General features: G+C 39.1%; 1 protein-coding gene across 4 annotated transcripts in view; it reads right to left on the bottom strand.

Moving 5' to 3' along the window:
• Positions 1-24,819, bottom strand: part of csnk1g1 (casein kinase 1, gamma 1) — a 33,473-nt gene that overhangs the window by 6,073 nt on the left and 2,581 nt on the right. For 2 of the 4 annotated variants that reach the window (XM_056374720.1, XM_056374728.1), the window contains exons 2-12: positions 20,340-20,769; positions 19,721-19,761; positions 18,310-18,379; positions 10,360-10,511; positions 8,085-8,319; positions 7,860-7,945; positions 6,731-6,815; positions 6,483-6,631; positions 6,289-6,396; positions 4,990-5,100; positions 2,718-2,824 (exon numbers count right to left, since the gene is read on the bottom strand). In XM_056374720.1, coding sequence (XP_056230695.1) covers positions 2,718-2,824; positions 4,990-5,100; positions 6,289-6,396; positions 6,483-6,631; positions 6,731-6,815; positions 7,860-7,945; positions 8,085-8,319; positions 10,360-10,511; positions 18,310-18,379; positions 19,721-19,761; positions 20,340-20,526 — 1,331 coding nt within the window. In that variant the 5' untranslated portion in view covers positions 20,527-20,769. The remainder of the gene's footprint in view (positions 1-2,717; positions 2,825-4,989; positions 5,101-6,288; positions 6,397-6,482; positions 6,632-6,730; positions 6,816-7,859; positions 7,946-8,084; positions 8,320-10,359; positions 10,512-18,309; positions 18,380-19,720; positions 19,762-20,339; positions 20,770-24,819) is intronic. The other 2 variants (XM_056374737.1, XM_056374746.1) reach the window with 1 other exon arrangement.

A 24,819-nucleotide genomic window follows, 5' to 3' on the forward strand; every position in this document is an offset into this window, starting at 1 on the left:
CTCATAAAGACTTAAGTAATGTGTACATCAGTTGCTAGGAAACATCTGTAGCATTGGTCAAGCAAAAGCGATCAACTATGTCAACAGGAAGCCATGATTTACAATAAATGTAGCTTCCAATCCTTGTAAATGGAGGTATGACTATGTGACTTTATGTCATAATACCCCTTTTAACTCTTTAATCTAAAGAGGTCATATGTTAGTGAGCCAAAGTTAGTTTTGTCAGTTACTTCAGTTTGTCACACAACAGTTTAAATTGTGTGCATATATTTAGTTAAAAGTTAAATTTATGTAAGAAATAGGTGATACTGTGCAACCTGCTTAGTGATGCGTGTCATAAGTAGGCAAAGTTTAAACTTAGGAGTTGTGAGAGCTGGTGAATATTTTGTCAATGAACCAAAAGAAAATAGTGTACAGTTTCTACTGCTATTAATCAGATGGAGGATGCATAAACTTATATTGCGATTTTAATAACTGTACACTAAAGTATTACTGATAGAAATCAAAATCCAAGGGAAGTTAAATCTGATTCCTGCACAGACTGAAAACCATTTGTTATTGTTCGACAGTCAGAAGCAAATTTAAGCCCATGAAATTAAATAAAAAGATTAAAGAGCCAAATAATCACGTGGTATTAATTCACCATAGGACCCTGATTTTCCCTCAAAAAGGCAAAACATTAATTAAACTGCATCAGACGCATTACTTCATGTTCTTATATCAAACATCAACATGTTTGACGAGGTATCAAAGAGACTGGCAGTAAACACACCAATCATCATATCAAACAGTTGTGTGAATGGAGACGACAGGAGGAAGGCCCGTCATCTGGGCAGAAATAGAAACAAGCACAGATTAAAGTGGATGAACCTCTGGGAGATTCATGAAGAGACTAGTAGAAGGGTAATAATCTTTTACAGTGGCTTTGATGCTGGGAAAGATGGTAAATCCCTGTAATGTATTACAATAACTAAGAGCTGAACTGAGGATAAAAACAAAAATAGATACTTTATGTCAATATATACAAGGTGTGCAATAGGAAATTTAACCATTTGTTATAATACCACCTGATGAAACCTAATGTCTAATTTAGGATACAGGAAAATGGAGTTCATTTTGCTTTATTGCTGACATTTCAATAATTTATAAATAATTTTCCCTCCTGTTACTGGTCAGCTGACCCAGTGATGATCTGCTCAATGGATCACTCATTCAGCCGGACTTATTTGAAGTTTGTTTTTGTGGAGAAGTTGTTTTTTTTTTTTGTTTTTTTTTTGCGGAGACCTTTTTTTTTGCACACACAATGGAAAACAATAGAAATGCTCCACTGTTGTAATTATTCATGTACCAGCTTTTTATGTTATTCTAAACCCAGTGTTTACTGAGGGGGAGTATAGCACTAGTGTTCATTCAGATCTAACACAACCACTAGTGATATCTACCAGCTACACGCCCAAACTTTACTGGGTTTACAGGGCTAATATTTTGCACCCTAACATGTTCTTAACACAGGCCCAGTAAAGCCGTCTTAACTGCACCAGGATTAAGAATGTCTCCTCTGCAGCCTCAGGGTAGAGCCGGGCCGACCTGCGCTGTTGGTATCAAAGCTGCTCGCCGCTCAAACAGAGAGATCTCCTCCCTCAATCAAAGTTGAGTCTTGGAGTAAAAAATTTTGCTCAACCTAAACGTGGTCGTGCAGGCGACTACAGACAAAGCACTATTTTCAAATGTGTCAGCATGTGTAGCTTTGGTGCTTTTGTAGCTTGTAACTTAATCTTCTCTGTTTGCACTTTTATCAAACAAAAAAAAAAAAAAACAGCCCTGCTGTTTACTGTGATGTCCAACAACTGCAAAGTACTTGTTTCCTCCATTAATATATTTTCTGTCTCGGAGCTGTGCGTCTCAGAGGAGCTCTGCTCAGTTCCTCTCAGTCAGCTGAACCACATGACTTTCAGCCAGCAGCACCGTTTTTGCACAGTGGGCGGCCGTGCAGCATGGCATCATTCCAGCGAGTGATGCTGAAGATTAGCACTGATAGCTCTTTAGCTGGTGCTACCAGCTCTTAGATAAACTGAACCCAACCAATGCTAACAACAGAGGTTTCCATGTTTTTTCTTGTCATGTTTTCCTCTCAGGGGGGGAGAGAAGGAAGCGACCGTTGCATACAATGACATCATGTGCATCATCTTTATACATGTGACTAAGTTGCCACATGGACAATCTGGTGTGGTCTGAACTGCCTGCTTGCAGAGTAGACTGAGAGAATCGACACTGCATTGATCATTACTGGTACTGCTGAAGACTCAATGATCAGTGGAGTATTTCTTTCTCCAGGCTATTAGAAACTGAAGGGACATCCTCAGTGGCTGCCACTGAATGTAACCCCCGTTAGTGGCTGACTGCTCCAGATATGAGAAACTGTCTGAGCTCTGACTGAGAAGTTCATCTATCCTGGCTTTCTTTCTTTAAAAAAAAAAAAACATAGTTGAGAGAAAAGCATACGGACAGTCAGCAGTCAAGATCAAAAACCCACACAGTCAGACAGAAGATAATAGGGGCAGGAGCGGGATGACAGCTGGGGGTGGGGGCTGTCACAATTCCACAGCATAACAAAAGGTGGCGAGAGAGAGACAGAGTGAGGCAGAGAGGAAGAGCGGGATAGAAAGGAAGCGACAGATGGACATGGAGGAGAGGTGCGGCAGGTGTGTGACACGTACTTGGCCTCGTCGACCACTTCCACCTCTGCCTGAGCTGTGATCGGAGCGTTGGAATGAGCCGCCAGTGGATCGTCTGCATTCAGCTCCCCGTTGGTTGAACTGACCACCTGTGGCACAGATGGGTATTACTTCGGATCGACCCAATGATGTTTGTACCAATCCACACAACAGTTTGATGTTAGCATGTTGGCCAGAATGTGAATGTGGGAAAACAAGTACTGCTGTGATAGAAAGCTTCTCTGGATAAAAAAAAAAAAAAAAAAGAAAGAACAACATGATAGTCACTTTATTTTCATTGTCTCCTCTGGGGAAACATGTCTGACAATACCAAGGAACAACACACCAATAACACAAATGCAAATGATATAAAATGAATGGCTTGTATTTAGTAAGTATTTAAAAAATAAACCCATTTTTTTTCTATAAATAGCCTTCCAAGTCTGTTACCGGTTTCTATGCACATTGTTATAAGTGAAGTTTCTTATGTTTTACCATTTGTACCTTAATATTTGCAAGGATCTGATAGATCTGTATCAAACTACTGTATATCATTCTCTGGCTTTTGAAATTCACTTTTCAGCTCATATGTTCATACTGTATAGAGCAAAAACTTTATCCCAGGTAAAAAACAAAAATAATGACAGAGATAAACAATCAAACACCACTGACAGAATGAGATAATCAAAGACCACCTTTAAAAACACAAAAACATGGTCAGCTGACGGACAAATACAAAACCACAGTATGAAAACAATAGCTATTGATGGGTGTACCGTTAACCTGTAGAAGAAATGGTATTATAATTATTGTGAATTGTGTTTTTATGTGCATATGTGTAAACAGCGTAGACCTTTGTAAATCTCAGCCAAATAAACCCCATCAACTGCCATGCATGTTGAAACAGTATCGAAAAAACACCTGAAGAAGAAGTTGCCTGACACTGGAAACATAATATTGTTGAACTGACTTTCATCAAAAATGACTACAACTACCACAGGTCACTTGACTTTGCACAGACATATCAGAGCTCTACTTTGAAAGAGATGCGATGCCGGGTGAGGGTCAAGTGGCTCCTGGAGGTTGTCGGAGCCACTACCAGCTTACTGCCAGCTGAGAACAGTGTCTGCATGAGCCTTTGATATAAAGTCCGTAAGTGCATTCAACTCAGTGTCATAAGAGACTGCTGTGGACATTTCTTTTCTTTAGACTTCCATTTCATTTTGTTTGGGTATGTCTTCCTCAATATGAGACATGTTTCTGCCAACAGCAAACAACCAGGAGACATAGTCCATGTACAATAATTTCCACATGGGTGAAATTCCCACTGTTAGCCTGCGCAACTTTCAAATCTCCACATTGTTTCAACATGAATGGCATTTAGGAGAATAAACAGAGATCTACCAAAGCACACACTGTACACTCCTATGCAAACAAAGCTAGAGAGGGACAATCTTTGGTAATGGCAAGGAGCAAAAAAACTACACCAGGACGTTCCTTTAAGCACAATGACCTTTTTACGACTTAAGAGCATGCGCTTAGCCGGCTTAGCCAGGTCACCATGCAAGAGGCTTCTTGATCTTGCAAGGAATGTCCAAGCGCTATGAAGATTTGTTGGACCTGAGATCGAAATTCCACAACCAGGGCTGCTATTTATAAAGCTAAACCAAATTTTTCACCATCTGGGGTGGGTGGCACCAGATGACATGCATATGGTGGTGCAGAAAAATAACATTTCCCAGCCAGGGGTAAAGGGGTGGGGAAGGTATATGGTTGTAGATCTGTCTCATACACAAGACTAAAAAATGTCATTTCCTGGTAAAAACTCTGGTATCTATGACATTTATTTGTCAATCTGAAATGAAAACAATAGAGAGATATCAATAACATTTATTGGTTTTCATTTTTGATAATTATGAACTATACATACAGTTCAATGAGTAATGGCAACCTATATTGAGCAAAATTTGTTTCAGAAATGTGAAATCACCATTTGATGGTATGATCAAATGGTGATTGATGCACCTGAGTATTGTTGGGTTTTTATTTTGAAATACAAATAAAATCTCTGCCTCATTTCTTAATAAAACAAAGTTGACCAACCTAAAATAGACCCAAAGGATAATAGAAAAGCCTTTGTAATCTTTTGCTCATTTTCTCATATTTACAGGCCACATCTGCAGGTTTATTTATTTTGGATTAGATCCTATGAGACAGATCTGACTCCATAGAGATTGAATGGGGGCTGTTGGTTGATCAGGTGAGGGGTGTATACCTGCACTGAGCCCCCGTGCCTGTCCGCTGCCAGGTGGGAGGTCAGATAGGAGGAGTTTGCTTGGCGTGTGGGCTGCACCTCCCATGCTCCTCGTCGATCTGAGACCGCTGTCTGCTCAGGAGTCGGGGAGGGGGTGGGGGGCGTAGGTGATGGAAGGGGAAGTGGGAATGGGGTTGCAATGGGAGAGGGGGGGGGGGGGGTGATGGAATAATTGCATTAGGAAAGATGGGTATTTGGGTGTGCGAGGCCAGGTACCATGCAAAGCAGCATGAGAAATGGAGAAGAAAAAAAAAAAAGTAACAAAATAGAAGAGTGAATCAAAATCAAAGCAAGGCTTCAGCCAGAGAACCAAACCAGAAACTAATGAGCCTGACGTCAAACGGAGGCAAGCTCTTACATCTCAAACTTTGGCCTCAATTTAATTATACTTAAATAACACAGAAATTAAACCTAAATTATTCAACATGGTTTCATCCTTTTTAACACAAACAAAATGTTGAGAACATTCACCAGTGAACTCACTGAAAACCAGAAATGCTTGAATCTTCTTAGTAAAAACATGACAAGAATTTGCACCATAGCTCTGAAACCTGCGTCTGAGGCAACCACAACTCACAAACTAAAACGTATGCAAAGATGAACTGCAGTCCCGTGGAAATTCCTCACAGAAAATACCAGTAATGAAACACACCTACGCTGACAACTCCTAATGGTTTCACCTTCTCCATCTGATAAAGAAATCAAACGATTCCTCCTTCACCATCTCTTAGTCCGTCTCATTTCAGTGTTGTACAGTACAGTATGTGAACGATTACAAAGCATTGTCTCAGTCGTCGTCACCGAATGTCTTATCTGAAATACTTGTCAACAGGCACAATAATTAAAAAGCACACTAATTTGTTCCAAACAAGAATATAGAGATAACTGGAATTAATGGTTTGAAAAACATGAATCTGTTGTTTTTCAAATCCTTCTTACTGTAATTGTCCTTCTTTAACAACCAAATGCTTAACACTGATATAATTCACAGAAATAATGATGAGATCCTGATAAATGAAGACTTCTGAGTTGTTGTGGATGTTGTGTTACAGTTTCCCTCATTCACATGTCATGTTCAGGTCACCCTGAGACTAACTCTTTGTGGACATCTTTGCCAGCAGGGCGATACACTCATATGTGTGTACCTCATATATATATGTATATATATTTCAGGTTGTAATGGATGATCTCCTTTCACTAGAAAATAGGCCTGACAAAACATACACACATGCCCGATACTAAAAACAAAACTTGTCGTACCTGGTTTCTAATTGGTGGGTGCTGTGAAGGCCGGTCTCTGTGAGGATGGCTCTCTCTCGTGACAGCAGATGCTCCGGAGTCTATATGGACAGACCCCACTGGTGTGGGCTGAGGAAAATAATTATCGGTTAAATCCTGTACAGTCGAGCAGCTTGCTAAAAAGTTTGTTCACCGACTTAAGAGTTAACACTTACTATCTGCCTGCCAACCCAGTCGTAAGTGTAGTCGAAGGTATATCCTTTCCGCTCAAACAGTTCAGTGAACAGAGTCCTCAGATATTCGTAGTCGGGCTTTTCAAAGAAGTCCAACCTTCTCACATATCGCAGGTAGGTGGCCATCTCCTCTGAATTAAACAAACAAAGAGAAGAATGATTTAGTTTTTAACATGGTTAACGGCTTAACAGCCCGATCCATAATCAAATTACAGCCACCGTCAGCGTACCTGGGAAGTTCTCACAGAGGACCTCAATGGGAGTGTTTCGTTTTGTGTCTCCGATCTTCTGGTATCGTTCTTTCAACGTGTCAGCCTGCAGCAGATCCAAAACATCAAACATATGAACCACTTCTGAATAAATTCTTAATATCTTACCTATTTTTAATACAGACTGATTAAAAGAAAATAATAAATCCTGACTGTTCAGTCTCGTGGATCACACTAAAGTGACAACTGGTTCACTTCAAATTAGGGGTGGGCGATATGACGATATTAGATCGTGAAGGATTACAACGTGAAGACGATCTTTCAAACTGCAGAGATCGTGGGATCGTCTAGGGCACATTCTATAAATTGCAGTTCTATGCTGATGCACCAACGCACCAGACGTATTGACGTCGTCAACCTGACCGACCAATCAGAGCGAATTACGGGCAGTGACGTGCTTTCCTACCCGCCTCCTTGTTTGTGTGTGTAGCGGTAGCACAGGGAGAGCGATGGCTGAAATCCAAACGGAGTTGGTCGCTAAAAGAAAATTCCACCTCCATTATATGGAATTGGTTTGGATTTTCCACAACTGATCAAGCGCAAGCAAATGTAATTTGCAAAGTTTTCACAAAATGACTGTCAGTAATGTCTTTGATTGATATTTTACTTTCTGTTATTACTTTTGCAAGAGTGCACTTTATTAGAATGTTGTTGTTGTTTACCTTAAACTTTACGTTGTTTGCACATGCAGGCAAAACTGCGACTATTTGAAATAAAATCTGTTAAGAAAGGTTCTTTGGTCTAAATTGTCTGTTTTTCTTTTTCCAATTTAAGATCGTGATAATCGAAATCGGGATTTTATTTTTTAAAAATCGTGATATGATATTTTTGCCATATCGCCCACCCCTACTTCAACCCCTCACTCTTTCAGTTGTAATAATACTGAATTTCAGCACATTCTGATATCGTTTATACACAACTTAAGATAAAACAGTGATACTGATCTGATTATCGCATTATGATTTTAAAGTTGCAGGCTCGTTGTAAAATCAGCTGTAAGATGTGTTATTCTTTTATTGATGAATTTGTCTAAATGGGATAAACCTGACTCTGTAACAGATTTTGGAACACTTCCATGTACTTGGCCTACCTTTAGTCCTTGCCAAGGTAGACTCCCACGAAGGAAATACATGAACATGTGGCCTAAGGCCTCCAGGTCATCTCGCCGGCTTTGCTCTGTATCAATAGATTTGATAACATTTTACTGAGAAACTTCGAGAATGAAATGCCAACCCACTTTACATAATAAACTTTTATTTAAAAGAAAATTTAAGAACTCTACAGAACCAACATAAAGCTATAAACTTAAACGTACCTTTGCCTAAATGTGTATTGATGGACATATATCGAGCAGTGCCAGTCAAACTCTTATGTTCCCGGTATGGAATGTGTTTTTTGGTCTCGGGGTCGATGTACTCTTTGGCCAGGCCAAAGTCAATGATGTGGATTATGTGTTCCTTTTTATTCCCTTGCCGTCCGATGAGAAAGTTTTCTGGTTTTACATCTCTATAGATGAGGTTTTTAGAGTGCACGTACTCCATTCGAGAAATCTGGCAAGACAGAAAACAGCAGAGTCATCAAAAAGAAACATGGATGGAATCACAAACCAGGCCCCAAAGTCAGCAGAGTGGGAATCAAGATGTCAAAATTACTCAAGATCAACAGTTCAGCTGCACAAGTCGTTTCAAGAGCATCGTAAATACAGCAGTTCCTTAGTCATTGATTTCAGCATTGTTACGCATTATAAGGGCACTCCTGTTTAGTACTATGCAGCCTGTTTAAATAGTTGTACTATGTCTTCTGTGGCTCTGGAGGGAGCTTTGTTAAGTTTGGAAAGTCTAATGAAAGACGGCACTGAGTTGTATTATGAAAAATCCAGTGTTTCGCCCACACTAGGGAGTAAAAGTCAGGATGTCTTTTACTCCCCTTTTTTTTCTTTTAAAAATCTCTCTCCAGCAAGTCCCGCAACACTTGACTGCTGGAGCACTCCTTTAAAAAATATAATGACAGGATTTAAGAAACGATTCAGAAAAAACAAAAACAAATTATTTCTATAAAATTCCTGTCATTATTATAAACGAAGGCAGCAACTAATTTTCTTCATTATTTATTAATATAATCAATTTGATTTTACAATTATTTAATGAACCTTTTAATTCTATAAAGTGTCTAAAAGGCATCGGGTGAGGTCTAGCTGCAGTGACAACTCACCTGATAAATGATTAATCATTTATAAAATAGTCATCAATTAATTTATGCTGATTGATCAATGATTAATTGTTGAATTTTTCAGCATCATGCTGCACAGCTACCACAGCAACCGATTACTATCACATAACAAAAGCCTCTGTTGATGTTGAGCCAGACTTTTAAGGCACTGAGATGCAAAGCTGGACACTTCAGACTAAGAAAGCACCAGTAATAATAAATACAATGTTTTCATGAATGAGAAATGTTAACCAAGTGCTGAGAGCTGGTGTGAGTGACAAAAAAATGGTATCAATTGTTTGTACAAGAAAAATAAAAAGCTAAGAGAACAGGGGGGATTGGCTGAGATGCAGGTGTCTCTGTTCTGCAACACAATGCTAATGTTGTGCTGTTTTGTAGCTTTCTTTACAAATCTGAAGGAGCTATCTTCATTACAAGAGCACTGCACATTTTGTGCTGACAAAATGAAACGTTAGAAATTTTGAGATGTCTGAGGCGCCTGAAAAGACTGGGCCAAACCACCCTCTGAGCTGCTTAAACGTAATGAGATTCAGTGATGGCTTTGCTGTTTTTGACAGCTCCCAGCCTAACAGACTCTGACCAATGGTACATGTATACTGACAGATTGCCAATTTGCAGACTGAGTAACAGGAGACTCTGCACTGGTACTCCACCTTCCCACCTGCTCTACGAGTGTAAGCCCTGTAGGCAGGACTTCAGCCCAAACAAATGATATATTATTGTATTCACACAAACACTGTAAAACAGCCATGCAGAGAGTTTATTCAATATAACTAGTTTTGTACGATACTTTATGGGACTGCAGTAAAATCTCATAATGTTTGGTGCCTCGATTCACCTCACCAGCAGAACCAGGCCATTCTTTGAGACAGGCATGTATTTATAATTTCCCATTTCCCATATTTCATCCTATTTCAGTAGCTCTCCTTTGTGTCAATTTGCTGCTTCAACTATTTGCTATTAAAGGAAACAGAACATGTCCTCCATCTTGGGTGTGAAAGTTCATTTTTGACCAAAAAAAAAAAAAAAAAAAAAACCCTTACCAAAAAAACTTACTTATAGGATGACTTACTAGCTTTCCCCAGAACTTTCAACCAAATATCATGGTTCAATCAGCTGTCAACTGATTTAAGTTGAGCTGTCAACTGAGCAAACGTTTTTATTTTACTTTGGAACCTCAGCAGGAAGTGTTGAGTTTCTAATGTCACATAGACTGTGCTGATTTTACAATGTGCTCCTTTGAAGTTCAGTTACCATGTTTTTTTTTTCATACAATTTTTACACACAAACATTTTATCAGTCAAGTGAGTAGAAAATATTTCAAAAACAATTTCACGTGTCACATAATGCTCTGTACTCACCAGCTGAATTGCTATCATTAAGACAGTCTTCAGTGAAAAGGTCCTGTCACAAAGGTCAAAAAGATCCTCTAGACTCGGGCCCAGCAGCTCCAGAACCATGGCATTGTATTTCCCACAGGGCCCAAAGTAAAACACCTGGGGCACTCCCTCTGCTAAAAAAAAAAAAAACCACACACACAAAGAAGACAGAAATTAGACTTAGAAGATACAAAACTCCCAGCACTGTGAACACAGCTGTACTTTTCTCTAAGTCATCACAAGTCTTTTTTTGTTTAGCTATGCATTTGCAAGTCCATCAAAGAGAAGCAAGATCACTGTAAATAGCTTAGACAGTTAATTGCAAACCGCCAGGAGGAAAAGCAAATACTTATTATTAGATAATAAAAAGAAGTCTGTGCCTTCAGGGGTTTTTCAGTTGTATATACAAGTGGGAATTCTGAGAGAGCGAGGGTGGCAAAAGAGTTTATTATTGCTGTCTCCCTTGACTAATGATATTTCTAAGTTGGGTCCAAGGTAACCAACCACAAGGGGCTTCAAACTGGATAGAGAGGAGGAGGGGCACCAAAAGGTTACTAAGGACAGAGAGCAGAGAAATCTGCGAGGTAAAACATTAACCTCAAAGTAAAATAAAACACAGTGCCTGCAAATACAACTGTGTCACTCCTCTCCAGCAGGCTGAAAACTAATCTATTCACTGCCTCATATCACAACCTCCCCACTGAATCACATCCTCTCTGCTCTCCTCTCTCTAATTGCTCCAAAATCCCTTCCATCTGTCACCTTGGCTCTTATTTTACTTCTTGTCATAGTGCAGTTTACTGTTGTATGGTCAGGTCTAATGCAACAGTAATAGCACAGTAGGGCCGATGCTCTGACCCTTGTACTCCTTCATATGGGCGGTTTGTAATACTGACGATCTGGGAATTAAAGCTCCTTGCACTGTTAAACTTCTAGAAAAGCAGCGTGTGAACCGTTTTAATTGTTCCTTTATTCTTGCAGTTTTTAAAGAAATTACCTAAAAAGCACACACAGGGGATTTCCAAATGTACAACAAAAGCCACGACTCCAACACCATCACCTCCATTAATCTAGAATAATTTGTAATTGGTGATATCTGTGTCCTTTGTTGTCTGCCTGACCAAATCCTGAACTTTGGTTTCAAAGAACAAGAAATCAGGTCAAACTTTTAACTGCCTTCAGGGAAGCTTGACTCAAAGTTTGCCCCTGCTTACTGCTAGCCAGAGTCCTGTTAAAAAGGTCTCCTCAAGAAACTTCAAAGAAATGCCGGCGCTTCAATCATACAGACCTTGCTTTATCAGACTGCTTAAGCTGTGCTCAGTCCTTGGAAATATATAATTGCCTAGAAGTTACAAAAAGTAGGGACGTCCTGATTTCTTTTCATGTCCCTGATCCTGGTCAGTCCTTTCATATTGAGTATCTGCAGATTCCAACATTAAAAAAACTCTTTGGGAAATAGGATTACTTCTTATCTACAGTAGCTTTGTTAGTTTTATGTGTACAGTGTGCTATATACTGTAGATGTATATAGGCACATATACTGTATGCATGTTGAGTTTATTTAGATATGAATATATCTTTAAATTTTTCCTCAGTTCTGAGTGGATGAACAGTACAACAAGCTGCAAACACAACAACGAAATATTATCACCTTATACAGTTTCTATAGTGAACATGTTAGAAAACAGTTGCTTGCACACTGCTTTACACAATTCAAGGTGTGTTTCACCCGAGTCCAATATTTACTCGCTAGCTTCGTTGTGGTCTCTACCAACTCCTGAGGAAAATATCTGGCTTCCTACCTACTAAATCTATTATTGTTCCACTATGTTTACCAGCTATACGCTCGCTGTCTGTGAAGCTGGGGAAGCTGTGTACAGTGGATTTATCTGAGCTTTTTATTGAAAACAGCTGCCTGCTGTGCTGGAAAATAAGTCAATGAACATGGTGAGAGTGAATCATAACAGTTCAGTTGCCGGCTGTAAAAGCAAAACAATGAGCTGATGGTAAAACACTCAGTGAGCTGAGGGGAACTACAGATTGGAGAGATAGTATTCTGCGACACCTTTCACATTACACAATTATTTGATACATTTTAACATACAAATATTGATTGGAGCAGCTTTTTACATTTAAGTTCTGACCTTAATGTATTTAAATCTGCGTTTATGTACAAGCTTGAAGAGTTGAGAGTGATCACACCAAGAAACGAGTTGGGACAATTAAGTTTAGTGAAGGTACAAAATTTCAGTCATAAATGTATAATTTTGCTCAGGTAATTTAAGCACAGACTGATAAACAAAAAATACTAATACTAATCCTGATGTAGTGCATTAACATATTTATACTGAATATGTTGCTAAAGACATTTGACTTGCCAGCTGGGTAATGGGAATTACACTGCAGCAGGAAAGGTGGCACAAATGCTGTCAGCTAGCATATGGGCTTGTAGGAGTCATGCTGTGCTCCATCCTGTGTTTCTGGACACAATTATGCAGTTCTGTGGGTTGCTAACTGTACCATAGGAATGAGTGCCTTGAAACCCTAGGTGCCTGTGGGAGGCCGAAAAAATGTGTCAGATTGGAGATTTGCTGTAAATAATTGGATAAACGGTTGTACAATTGAAAACAAGCTTTTTACGGGCAGAGGGAAACCTGGGATGGCAGAACCATCATTATCTACGGCAAAACAATCCTTATATGAGATCGAATCTGCGTGTCCTCTGCTGCAAAGTACACTCCAATTGCGCACGGGGGGAACTCAAACCTTGATGTCAGCTACCAATTTTGTGGGTACCACTTTTGACTACTCTCTTCCATTTTCCTTAAGGTCAATGAGTGCAATGCCTCGGTGTTGTACTGATTTGGTCGACAGTGCTGTGAGCAAGTGAGACATGTAGGACTGTTAAATTCGCTTTTGAATTTCATTATTTCGTTCATGCTGGAGACGACGTCTGCTCAAATCCTGATCAAACCATACAGACTGACACGCCTCTCTCTACAGATGTAATGGTATTTGAATGCAGAGGTAGCTTTACTCATTCTAGTATTATTTTATCATGTAGTAAAACACAAATATTGGATCAAGATGTATTACATATCATTATCACAGCAGCAGGTCTGTGATCAAAGAATTAAACGGTATAAAAAATCATTACTACAAAAGGTTTTATTCACAGATGTATCAGTTCAATCAGGCACTGAATAAAACAGCTGGTCCCGAGTACGACCATCAAAGAATACATTTTCCTATGCATTACTGTAATCTAATAACGTTCTGGCTGCAGTCCTTTACAACAAAAGGGGAACAGGCTGAATGTGTGATGAATGAATATGACTGATTCTAAGCCCGACTCAAAAGGCAACCACCCAAATCTCCCCTGCACGCTACTTTCTGTGTGTGCAATTTTTCAAGCAGCTGTCAAAGTCCAGATCTCTGTCTGGACTCTGAAAAACCTCGCGACGAGACCAGTCCTGAGCTTGGATGCTTTATTCTGACCATCTGGTAGTAGTTATTCTGTTATTAATAATTTACTCATCACTGCTACAAAGAAGAGGGGATGTAGAAATATATGTATTTTTGTTGAACTATTTTACGCCGTGTATTGTAACATGTTTAATTTCAACGCCTCAATATTAAAACAGCATTTTCTTAGTGCATGTTTGCAACATCAAGTGTGTATATTTATAATTACAGAAAAAAACAAAGTCAAGGGGAAGTCGTCAGAGAAATGAGGTTGGGATTAGTGTGTGGTGCCGACTGTGTAGAGTCTGCATGTTCACCTCGTGCCTGTGTGGGTTTCCTCCCACAGTCCAAAGAAACACGGGTCATGTGAATTCGTGACTCTAAACTGACTGTAGGTGTGAGTGTGAATGTGTTTTTCTCACTATAGATGTGTGTGTGTGTGCATGTGTGTGTGTGTGTCAGCCCTGTGATGGACCTGTCCAGAGTGTATCCCATTATTCACCCACTGTGTGCTGCAGTAGGTTCCAGTGCCCCGCAACGGGATAAGAAGTTTAAAGATTGGTGGAGAAATTGATTTTTCGCATTGTAAATTTATGACAGGTGTGTTTCACTGCAGAAACTGTGGGCTGGAAGGGGAAATGTAGACTGAGGAGAGAAAGGCTACTCGTGTTGGTTCTGCAGAATATTTTATGGCTCTTGTGGAATACAGCCAGCTCTCGGCTGACATCAAGTTTTGTGCACTGTGCCGATCCACTTTGGATTGGCTGCCTGCACTATCATTTCTGCCTGTGATTGGTTGTTCAGCTTTAAAATCAAATCAACATCACACTGACCAGTTTACAGTTCTGACAGACATATTTGCTGGTTTGCTTCAGTTCAGCTGCTACTTTCCTTAAATCTGCACATGATGTTGATTGTTAATTTGATCATTTGTTGGCTCCTTTATTTGACCGCCGTCCCATTTTGTTATACCATTTGCAATTAGTTTTTTTTGTTCCAAAATTTTATTTGGAACTAAAACTAATTATGCATTCTTCTAAAAGAATGGAAGATTCATCAGTGACAGTATGATTGATTAAGTACAAAACTGCAACTGTGTCTGAAAGTAGCTGTGAAGGTTGTTCCACTTTAAAAGTAATCAACATTTGTAATTGCACTGAAACACTGACATAGACAATGTACACTATCATTCTATGCAGGAAGACAGCTATAGGAAGATTTGGGTTTTCTTTGATTTTCAAGTGTCCAGGCATGTTCACCATTAAAGACACAATAAAATGTATTTCTTATGTGGAAACACTGGCACAGGTTAATTATTAAACGTTAGTGAGGGCGCATGTTTTAGAGTTCTGCCAGTCAACAGCATGACATCAACTTTGTGTGATACATATACATTAGCCTTCAAATTGTAAACTTTAATGCCTGATCATGTTCAACAAGGAAATGTACATGACTTACTCTTTAGTCATGGTGACGTGATTGTGACCAAAATGACAGAACAGAGATAGCTGTAAACTCTGTGATTACAGTGAAGATGATTTCACTTCCTTTCAATTAAAATACTTATAGAGGTTTCACACACGCAGTCTCCATGAGAGGTGTGAAAAGCATGTGGACAGAATGACGTCACATATCAGTACCTTCTCACAAACGCTAGAACAACTTGACACTATGTTTATTTTTGAAGTTTCCCCCTTAATGACTGATAAGATTATTCTGCGGGTTTTAAAAAGTTCATGAAGTCAACTGAAACACTGCTCTCCAGTTTCTCACCATGACTAAATTCTATTCTTAACAATGATTCATGTTTTCACATTAGAGCAAACACAAATCCAGGATAAGACCTCTGGCCTTTCCTTTACATGCTTGTAAAATCTAGTGAGCTCTGCCACTGCTGGAAATATTTCCTCCTTGGGACCGAAATGGTTACAGAGCTGGTGTAGTGTTTCATGATGAAGAGTGGCAGCCGATACCTTTAATAGCTCAATAGGATCCACCCACCCTTGAACAAACCCTCTTGATCTTAGAAAAACATCTTCGTCCTTGCCCCACAGTAACGTCTGCTGTGTTGTAAAGCCAAAGCAGAGATGCAACTCTTACTGCACTGACAAATATTCTCGCATTATATCCAGAAGGAGATGCTTGATTCCTGATTGAATCATCCTCATTAATATCCAGTGACGGTTGGTTATGCATCAGATAACAACACCTGATTGAGCATCCGAGTCAAACCACATTAATTCATAAAGACCCTGTCGCACAGACACTGTGACAACCACATTGGCTGAGAGGAATGTGGCACAGCACACAGCCAAGAAGAAATGAGGTCACATTATCCCATCTGGAGGAGAGAACAGAGGCAGGTTAGTACTAAGGGAGGCAGACCCACTCTCTAAATATTTAATGAGTTTCCGCACAGTTGGCCTTTTCCAGTCCTTGCCTTTGCAAAACAATAGCCATTATAGTCCCAGTCTGGTTATCTTACATGTAGAGCTTCAAAAAGCACACCAAGGACCAAACACATGGCTTTCATTCTCTATGCCAACCATGATTGAGACCAGCCCTAAACTGTGACACTGTGCCATCACTGTTTTCTGAAAGACACCTTTGGTTGATAAATTCACAGCCAGCATGATTAACCTCATGAAGAGCTCAGGGTCAGATGTATTAATGTCACTGCCACCATTAGGTGTAAATTATCATTTTACCAAAGAGCAATGGACACCATGAAAAAAAAAAAAGATTTTTCTATTGTTCCATTGTTTCTGGAGTTCCCACCCATTTCCTCTCATACCAAGACTAAAAATGTCTGCCCTTAATTTAATTCTCTGTTGCGGTCATTCAATCCTCACAAGATTCTTGTCAGTGGTTGCTGCAACAGGGATGCGTCAGCAGACCTTGACTAATCTTTTATGACAAACAAAAAATCTCCAGAGAGCAGAGTTAAGGGAAGAGAAGTTGAAAAGCAACTATTATTGTATTGTGTTTCATTCTGGGTCCTGGATAATAAAGTTTAAAGGGCATGGCTCTGGAAAAAAAACAAAAACATAAGGATCTAGAATAAGACGAATTGAGTTGTCAGTGTTTGTACCATTAGTGTTTACAACAGTATTCAACACCATGAATGAGACAGTGTAGAGGAGAAACTGTTGACATTGGCAATCATGTGTGAACAAACGTAAAATAAAAATTACACCAATTATAAAAAGTGTTTAATGTTTTGCAGGATCAACTGTCACAGGTTTTTGACATTTGGTGACCTCAGCACTAGAAGTAATAAAGGAGTGCTACAGTATTAATAATATGCACATTAGTATTGCACTAAAATTAATAGTATTGAACTAAAATGATGAGCAGCGATATTGGCTGTAATAAACATGATTTTATTGGTTGGTTCATATCTAAATCGACTAAAGAGGATCTAGTTATGTGTATTAGTGCTGAGCTTTGACCATACGATTTAGCCTCATGCAGTGAATGTAACTCAAGTCCAGCATTTCTGGATGTTTTAGTAAGGCAACAGAAAGATAAACGGGTGCCTCCAAATAGGTAAATTCCCTTGCTACAAGCATTTTTTTCAGTCAGATGAAAATGTGCACTAAGGTCAGTGACCAGCCTGCCCTTAAAGCAGTCATTAATATTTTTATAATAAGGTGTGTCAAATGACTATGTGTCATGTGAAATGGATTGTGCACAGTGATGAACCCACAGAGAGTCACCTTCAGCTCTATGACGGTTTACAGCATTTTTCAACTGATTTTTTTAGTTTTGGATTTCCAGTCTGAAACACTGCTCTCATCAGTGTCGATTTCAGTCAGGGCAGGCCCCTAAAAAAATCCACTTACATACCCACTGTGTACCTAGAAACATGTTCCAACATACCCAGACTAAAGCCATGCAGACCAACACCAGTGTGACACACTGAACGATACACATTGTGTTGAAGTTATTATTTGTTCAATCAGAACTGGGCATTGGACATGATGAGTCTACTGCAGTCTGGACACCATTGACATTGCAAACATACAATACTGACTGTAAGTTGCATCCTCAAATATAGTCTACAACACCTCCTGTATATTCAGCCTAGAAAACAACAAGGAAGTCTGATCAGTGAAACAGTAAAAAAAAAAGATTAGCTGCTGCACCTGTTTAGTGTGTTTATATAAAGCTTTATGTCAACTCCTTTCATAGTGAATTGCCCCCCTGGTAAGTCCATCTTCAAGCAAGGTCACTGTTCAACACGGTCTCTGTGCACGTAGGCATTCACACACTCATGTGCACAAAGGTCTGGAGATTAAAATAAGTTGCTGACCCACCTTAATATCAATATGTAACCACAGTGCAGTAATCACTTGTTGTGAAAATGATGCAATCTTGTGCACTGATCTTCCAAAACAGTCAAATCATTGTCATGCAGTCGGACAAAGACACCACGAGGAGAGGTGAACAGATCTGTGACCTTACCTGTAGTTCCCAGTGTTTTGTAGAACCGGTACTCTAAATGCAACTGTGGTGCCCTTGACTTCACTGGTTCCTGCACAGTGGACAAACCAGTGCTCAGTTAATGACAATAACCTCACAAACCAGAAAGAAAAACACCTTAAACTGAATTTTACTAATATATTTAACCAGGAAAGAAACAATGAGATTTTCTTTAAGAAAATGAATGTTTTGTCTGTATTGTCATTCTGTGACCTGAAGTGTCAGTCAATTTTTTCATGACTCATCTCGCACTTAAGGCCAAATACAAACATCAATTTTCCCCAAAAATCACCAGCAGCTCTTTCCTCTACCAAAATCTCAAACATATAAATGATGTCCTGTCAGCTGGGATTGAAAACGTCCCTCATCGTTGTCTGAAACTCTGCTCGAGGACACAGCAGACTTCTTGCTTATCTGAGTCCTCCTGAAAAGTACTGAAATTGTTGTCCCAAATACTTCAGAGCTCTGTAAAGTTTTCCCCAATGTTGCACTCTACATAAACATCCTGCTCAGTTTGGGGAAAAATGTCAAATCCCGTAAAAAAACATTTGATAATATTTTAGTTAAAAAGGGACAATTAAAAAAATGTATTTCTGATAAAATGTTTGGGAAACCTGATAATGAACTAAAGACAAACTCCCAGATTTCATAACAGGGCCTAATAGTGCCAAACTCTGCGTCTGTGTCAGCACACCATACAGTAGTGTGAGTAGCTGAAACCTACTTGCTCGGTGATGATAATACTTTGATAGTGAAATTATGACTCTCTAGTGAGCGATAATAAAAGCATGACTCAGGAGTCGTGACTTCCAGTCCAGCAGCCACTGGAAAGACACACCTAGCCAAGCGTCTACACCTCATTCACATTTTCCCCTAAGATCAGAGCAGTCCAGTCTCACAGCCAACTCACTGCACCACACTGGCACAACCTGAGAGGGTTTGTTTGGAGCACTAAGTCATAGTTCTTGCCAAGGACTATGAAAAACATGCAAGATGTGTCTAATTGAGTGCTTGTCTAACATTTGTATCACTTGTATCACTGCCAGCACTGACATTATATCATATTAGTAACATTTCAGATGCATCTGTAAATTCAACAACACTGAGTGCTCCATCATGCACCTGTCTTTTGTCTCTTTTTTTTTTTTTTTTACATAATAATGAACAATTTCAGTTATTTCAGTAGTGATTACTTTATTCAAACAACAACAATAATAATAATAATATGGTTCTTGTAAGGTGATGTAATTTATGAATAACCAAGTTCTGGACCAATGTTATTGATCCTGATTTAAAAGGTTTGGTACTTTCTATGTCAATTTCATCTATCATTTTGGGATTTATATATGTGCAGAGGTGAGGAGTCAAGCAGAGAAACAAACTGTGCACTTACCAGTTTAATAGCTACATACTCGTTGGTGTAGAGATTTTTACCTGAAAAAGACAGGAAAGGAAAAGCTTACATTACATGGCTTTCAAAAGTAAAGAACACCACTTAAGCCTTCACAACATGTTTACCAGGGTATAAGCAACTATCAGTGATGATAGTGATACACTCAGTTGCCAGTTTATTAGGCACATCTAATCAGCAAACAACCAAAGATAGTGTGGTCTAATAGACCAGCCCTGCAAAAGATTATAGCTTCATTAAAGTTTTAATGTTCGGTTTTATACTGAGATACTGATTCACATAATGGGATGGACAAAATATTAGAAATATATCTCAGTATAATGCAATGCAATTAAGCAGTAGCAGTTTTTTGAAGTACAGCCTTCAAAATGGCCATAAAGTTGAATGAACACTTCCCGCAAACTGTTTAGATTCAAACTGAACATTATAACCTTCATGAAGTTACAATTTGTTGCAGGGCTGATGTATTAGTTTGGGTTAGATGTATCTAAGGATCTGATGACTGAGTGTAGTTACACATAGAACAGTTAAGAACTGCTATAAGAACTTCAAAATTCACTTTGTCTTGAACCATTCAACACAAGATTTAAACTTAACTTACCAAGCTTCAATTCACCAAAGTTTCCACAGCCAATCTTCTTGCCCACACGAAAATTTGGCCCCACCATGAGGACCCCAGAGGAACTTGAAGAGCCAGATGGTCGAGATGAGTGTCCACTGCGGCTGCCCTGGGAAACCTTTGTGCTCCTGGCAGGCCGCTCTCCATATTTATCTCTTTGTTGATCCATGGTGTGAGCAGCACAGGTCAGCGGGAGCCTGGAGTGATGTACAAAAAGGCCTCCTGGGCCGGGCCCACCACAGCCACAGCCCTGGTCACTGGCAGTGCCTGGGCGGCACAGTTACTCTCATGAGACAAAACCTGGTACAGCTAACCAACACTCCTCCCGTCCTCACCCTGTCACCTCTAGCAGCTGTCGTACAGGCTGATCTCTGGCCTCAACATTTGTCACAGGAAGGAGAAGGTGGAAGACCTGCGGCAGAAAGAACACAACATGACAAAGAGATAAGACCTTAACTTCCTATAGAGAGCAGGACATAGAGCATGGAGTTATCCCCCATGTTACTCTAATAAAATCCCCCATAATATCTGGCTTAAGAACAACTACAACATGCAGACTGATCTTTTTCAGGAAGCTACTTCTTTAACAAACTGTACAAATATTAGCTCTTAAAACAGAAAAACAAATTATCGCACTCAAAATATTTCAATTACAGTTCCACTTGAAGGGACCTGATACCATGTCATGTTGAAAATGGTGGAGCAGCTACATTACACTTGGGCAAGACAATTAATTTGAAAATTTGAGAGAAAGCTCCATTTGCTAATCTTAACTCTTAGAAAAGATTACTAATATCATAAGGAATAATAGCTTTCCCACTGACAATTTAACAGTGTAATATTTTCTAATTTCAACTTAACCATATGATCGCAAGTCTAACACATTTTGAAAGTTGAGTCATATCACACACTGTCTACACAAGTAGACAGTGGTAGATGAGGACAGAAGTGGCTCACTATAACAGCACTGCTGAGCTGAAGAGATAGTCATCAACTCACAGTGGTCACAGAAAACACAGCAGCCAGTTTGAGCATCAACACAAACCTTAAGTCATAGTTTATGATCGCGAAAGTATCTAAGACTCTCCACCACCCACAGCTATAGCCCCGCGGACGATATCAGCAGGAAATATTATGTAAACAATTATATAAAGCTACGTCTGCTCGCAAGGACACAAAAGTTTAACTTTGTGGACACTCGTCTGATTTTGTCAAGTACTCAGCAAAATTATTTCGGTTCAATCTACCCCTTCTACCATGGGCATGAATTATGCAAATATCAAATTATGTGATTATAAAACATACAGACAATTTGCTGTATGATAAAGCAATCTCTCTCTCTCTCTCACACACACACACACACACACACACACACACACACACACACACACACACACATATATATATACACTATATACACACACACGTAAATTTTTTTAAACTGCCTCTTTGGGGACTTCCTGTTGTGTTAAGCATCTTCAGTAAGTTAGTGTACTGGAGCAAACTGCAGTCGAAAAGGTCAACTGTACATTAGGCAGACTGCCACTTCCATTAATTATAATTATCACTAATTATTCAAAGAAAAATATAAATAAAAAAATACTTTTATGTTTTCAATTAAAAAACAACTTTTTATGTTTCCAGTAAGAAAAAAAAAACAACAGCGGCTAATGTTTTCATGACAATGTTGTAATTCCTGAGCACGGCTGCAAAGGCTGCTGCTCAAAGTATTTGTGTGTGGGCTTCCGGATGACTCATGCTCAGTATTGCCTGCACAGATCTCAGCATCAAAGACAGCTAGTTTGCTCTCAAGGGCAACTGTGCACTGTTGCTGTTACATAAAACCAGGAACAGAACAACATGGCTATAAAACAGGTTTGCAGCAAAGACCAGTGGTGAGCTGTAACAGTTTCCATTGTGCAAATAATCATTTGTAGGCTCCTCTGAACCTGTGTGCACCAGTGTTTAGCTTTGCTCAGGTTACCATCTTCACTCACACACACTCACACTCACACTCACACACACACACACACACACACACACACACACACACACACACACACACACACACACACACACACACACACACACTTCAGCCTATTCACACCCCAGACTGCAACTGTGGTTATATATACATCACTGTTAAACTACAGAATTATACCTGACCTTGTAATACTACTAACAGAGCTTTAAACTTCCAAGTTGTTCAAAGTTGTTGCAACAATATTATGGTTACACTGAAGACGTCTACATCTACATATATGTTAGCATGGACGTTGCTCAAGGAGGAGAGGAAAGATTCATTCTAACCCGTCAGCTGACACTGGGTAACCACATTTGTTGGCCATTTGTTCCTTCTCAAGCAAATTAAGGCTGATCAAATGTTTCAAAACTTTCTTCACCTCCACAACACTGATGCTAAAATCTACTCTGTGTTGAACACTTCTCATGAGACAAGAGAGAGCAACACATGCAACACACAAGGAACACCCGAGTAGGGCTGCACAATTGATCGAAATATTATCGAAATTGCAATACGGCTAAGTGCAATATCCAAATTGCAGGAGCTGTCATTTTTGTAGTTTTTTTTTGATGAAAGTAAAATGTGTAAAATCGTGACCCATATCACAATAACTGCCAAAATAATTGCAATATTTTTTTGTGTGCATATCGTTCAGCCCTAAACCAGACCAGTTTTGAATTCTTCTGTTTTTAGTGAAAATGATGTGCAAGCTTCACTTCAAGGTGTTTATACATTAAAGTCAGAGAGCCATTTACTGATTTTGAATTGCACAGTTAACACTTCTGTCACAGGTGCTGCCATGTATGAGAGAAGGAACAAAGTGTAAATTGAATGAGGCCAACACGTTTTTTCTTTTTTGCGAATGTACAGTGTCTTTGCCTTTTCTCTGCATTTGTCATTTGTGTTACCAGTAAGACTGTAACACCACAGCCACACTTTGTTTTAAACATGTTCAGACATGCCCAACCGGAGGATTAGGATGGGAAAAATAAACATTAAAGTTAGACAAGACCTTAATTCATACTATATTAGGCAGCAATTCTACACTTCATGAAGATGGCAAAACATCTGCAACCTTTAATTACAAAGGTGCATCAATCACATTACATGCTGTAATGAGCCTCTAGGTAAGATATATCTACCTAGAGGTCTATCGTTTCCTCTGGTTATTGATACATGTTTGTTATTTATGTGTTATGTGCTCGTTATGAAATATATGTTATTATTTAATAAAATGTAACTTGTAACCAAGTCAGTAATAAGGTCTTTCTACCCGATTTCTATCTCACATTTTAAAATAAGAGTCACAACGAAATTTTGTTTGATTTATCTTGCAGGGATGGAGAAAACACCATCTACAGCTTGAAACTGTAATACAATCCAATACAACTACTGCATTTGTAAATGTTCAGTTTTAGCTGAAACTGTGTTAGAGGAGTTGGGCTAATGCTTTAGCATTTTTTAGGCCATAGTAAGTGGCTCATGTCTGTATAAGTGGTTCACAAAATAAATGCATTAAATTACAATGTATTACATTACACAGATATTCAAGTCTGTTTAAATTAATCTCAGTCGACCACCTAATTAATACAGTGAAGAACAAATTCAAGCAACCCGCTGGACTGTTACTGAGGATCTGAAAATGCTCTGTGGTCTGTACAAATGGCTTCTTTGGTTTTGATTAATGGCTTCTGCAGTTTTGATGTAAGGTGGGGAATACCCAGTCTTTATCCCTGTGGAGGTGCCATGTCTCCTGATACGTGAGGATAAGTTTGAGGATACACACCTTTTGGCACTGTATAAAAGTAATTTTGTTTCTCACGTGGAGAAGACATGAAAGGATTTTAGATATTCACATCCCATTAGATTTAGCTTATCGACTCCTTTCTTTACTGATTTGTTTAACAATTCTTTTTTTTTTTTTTTTTTTTTACAGCAATTCAAAATGTCATGACTTGTGGATAAATACTTAAGTGTAATTTGGTTTTGTGAGGGTTGCTTAAAATTTGCTCTGCTAATATTGCTTTTAGCCCTGGTCCAGTTTGTTCAAATGCACTGAAAAAAAAACATCTTTATTTTCTGCTATGGTTAAGGTTTCACATTAAAGCAACCTGGTGTAAGCAATGTGCAGGTATTAATACAAGGAACTGATACTGTCAGAGCTGCAGGATGGGAATCAGACAGAAACAGCCTTAAATGAGAACTGATTCTTGATTCCCATCCCTGCTTCACCAGGTGAGGCTTTGGTCTGATGAGCATGTTGGAGAAATGCTGAGGTGGTGCTTAATTGTTGTTACTGTGTCCATGCTTTGTATTTTCAGTGTCATATTACACTTTCATGTTAGATACTTGAGTTGGTTTTGTGCTGGACTTATATTAGAGTAGATGTGTGGTAAATGTGGCTGCCTGTTTGCTGATGGTATAGATGTATGACGGCAC

This window comes from Seriola aureovittata, chromosome 1, assembly GCF_021018895.1.
Source record: "Seriola aureovittata isolate HTS-2021-v1 ecotype China chromosome 1, ASM2101889v1, whole genome shotgun sequence".
NCBI lineage: Eukaryota > Metazoa > Chordata > Actinopteri > Carangiformes > Carangidae > Seriola > Seriola aureovittata.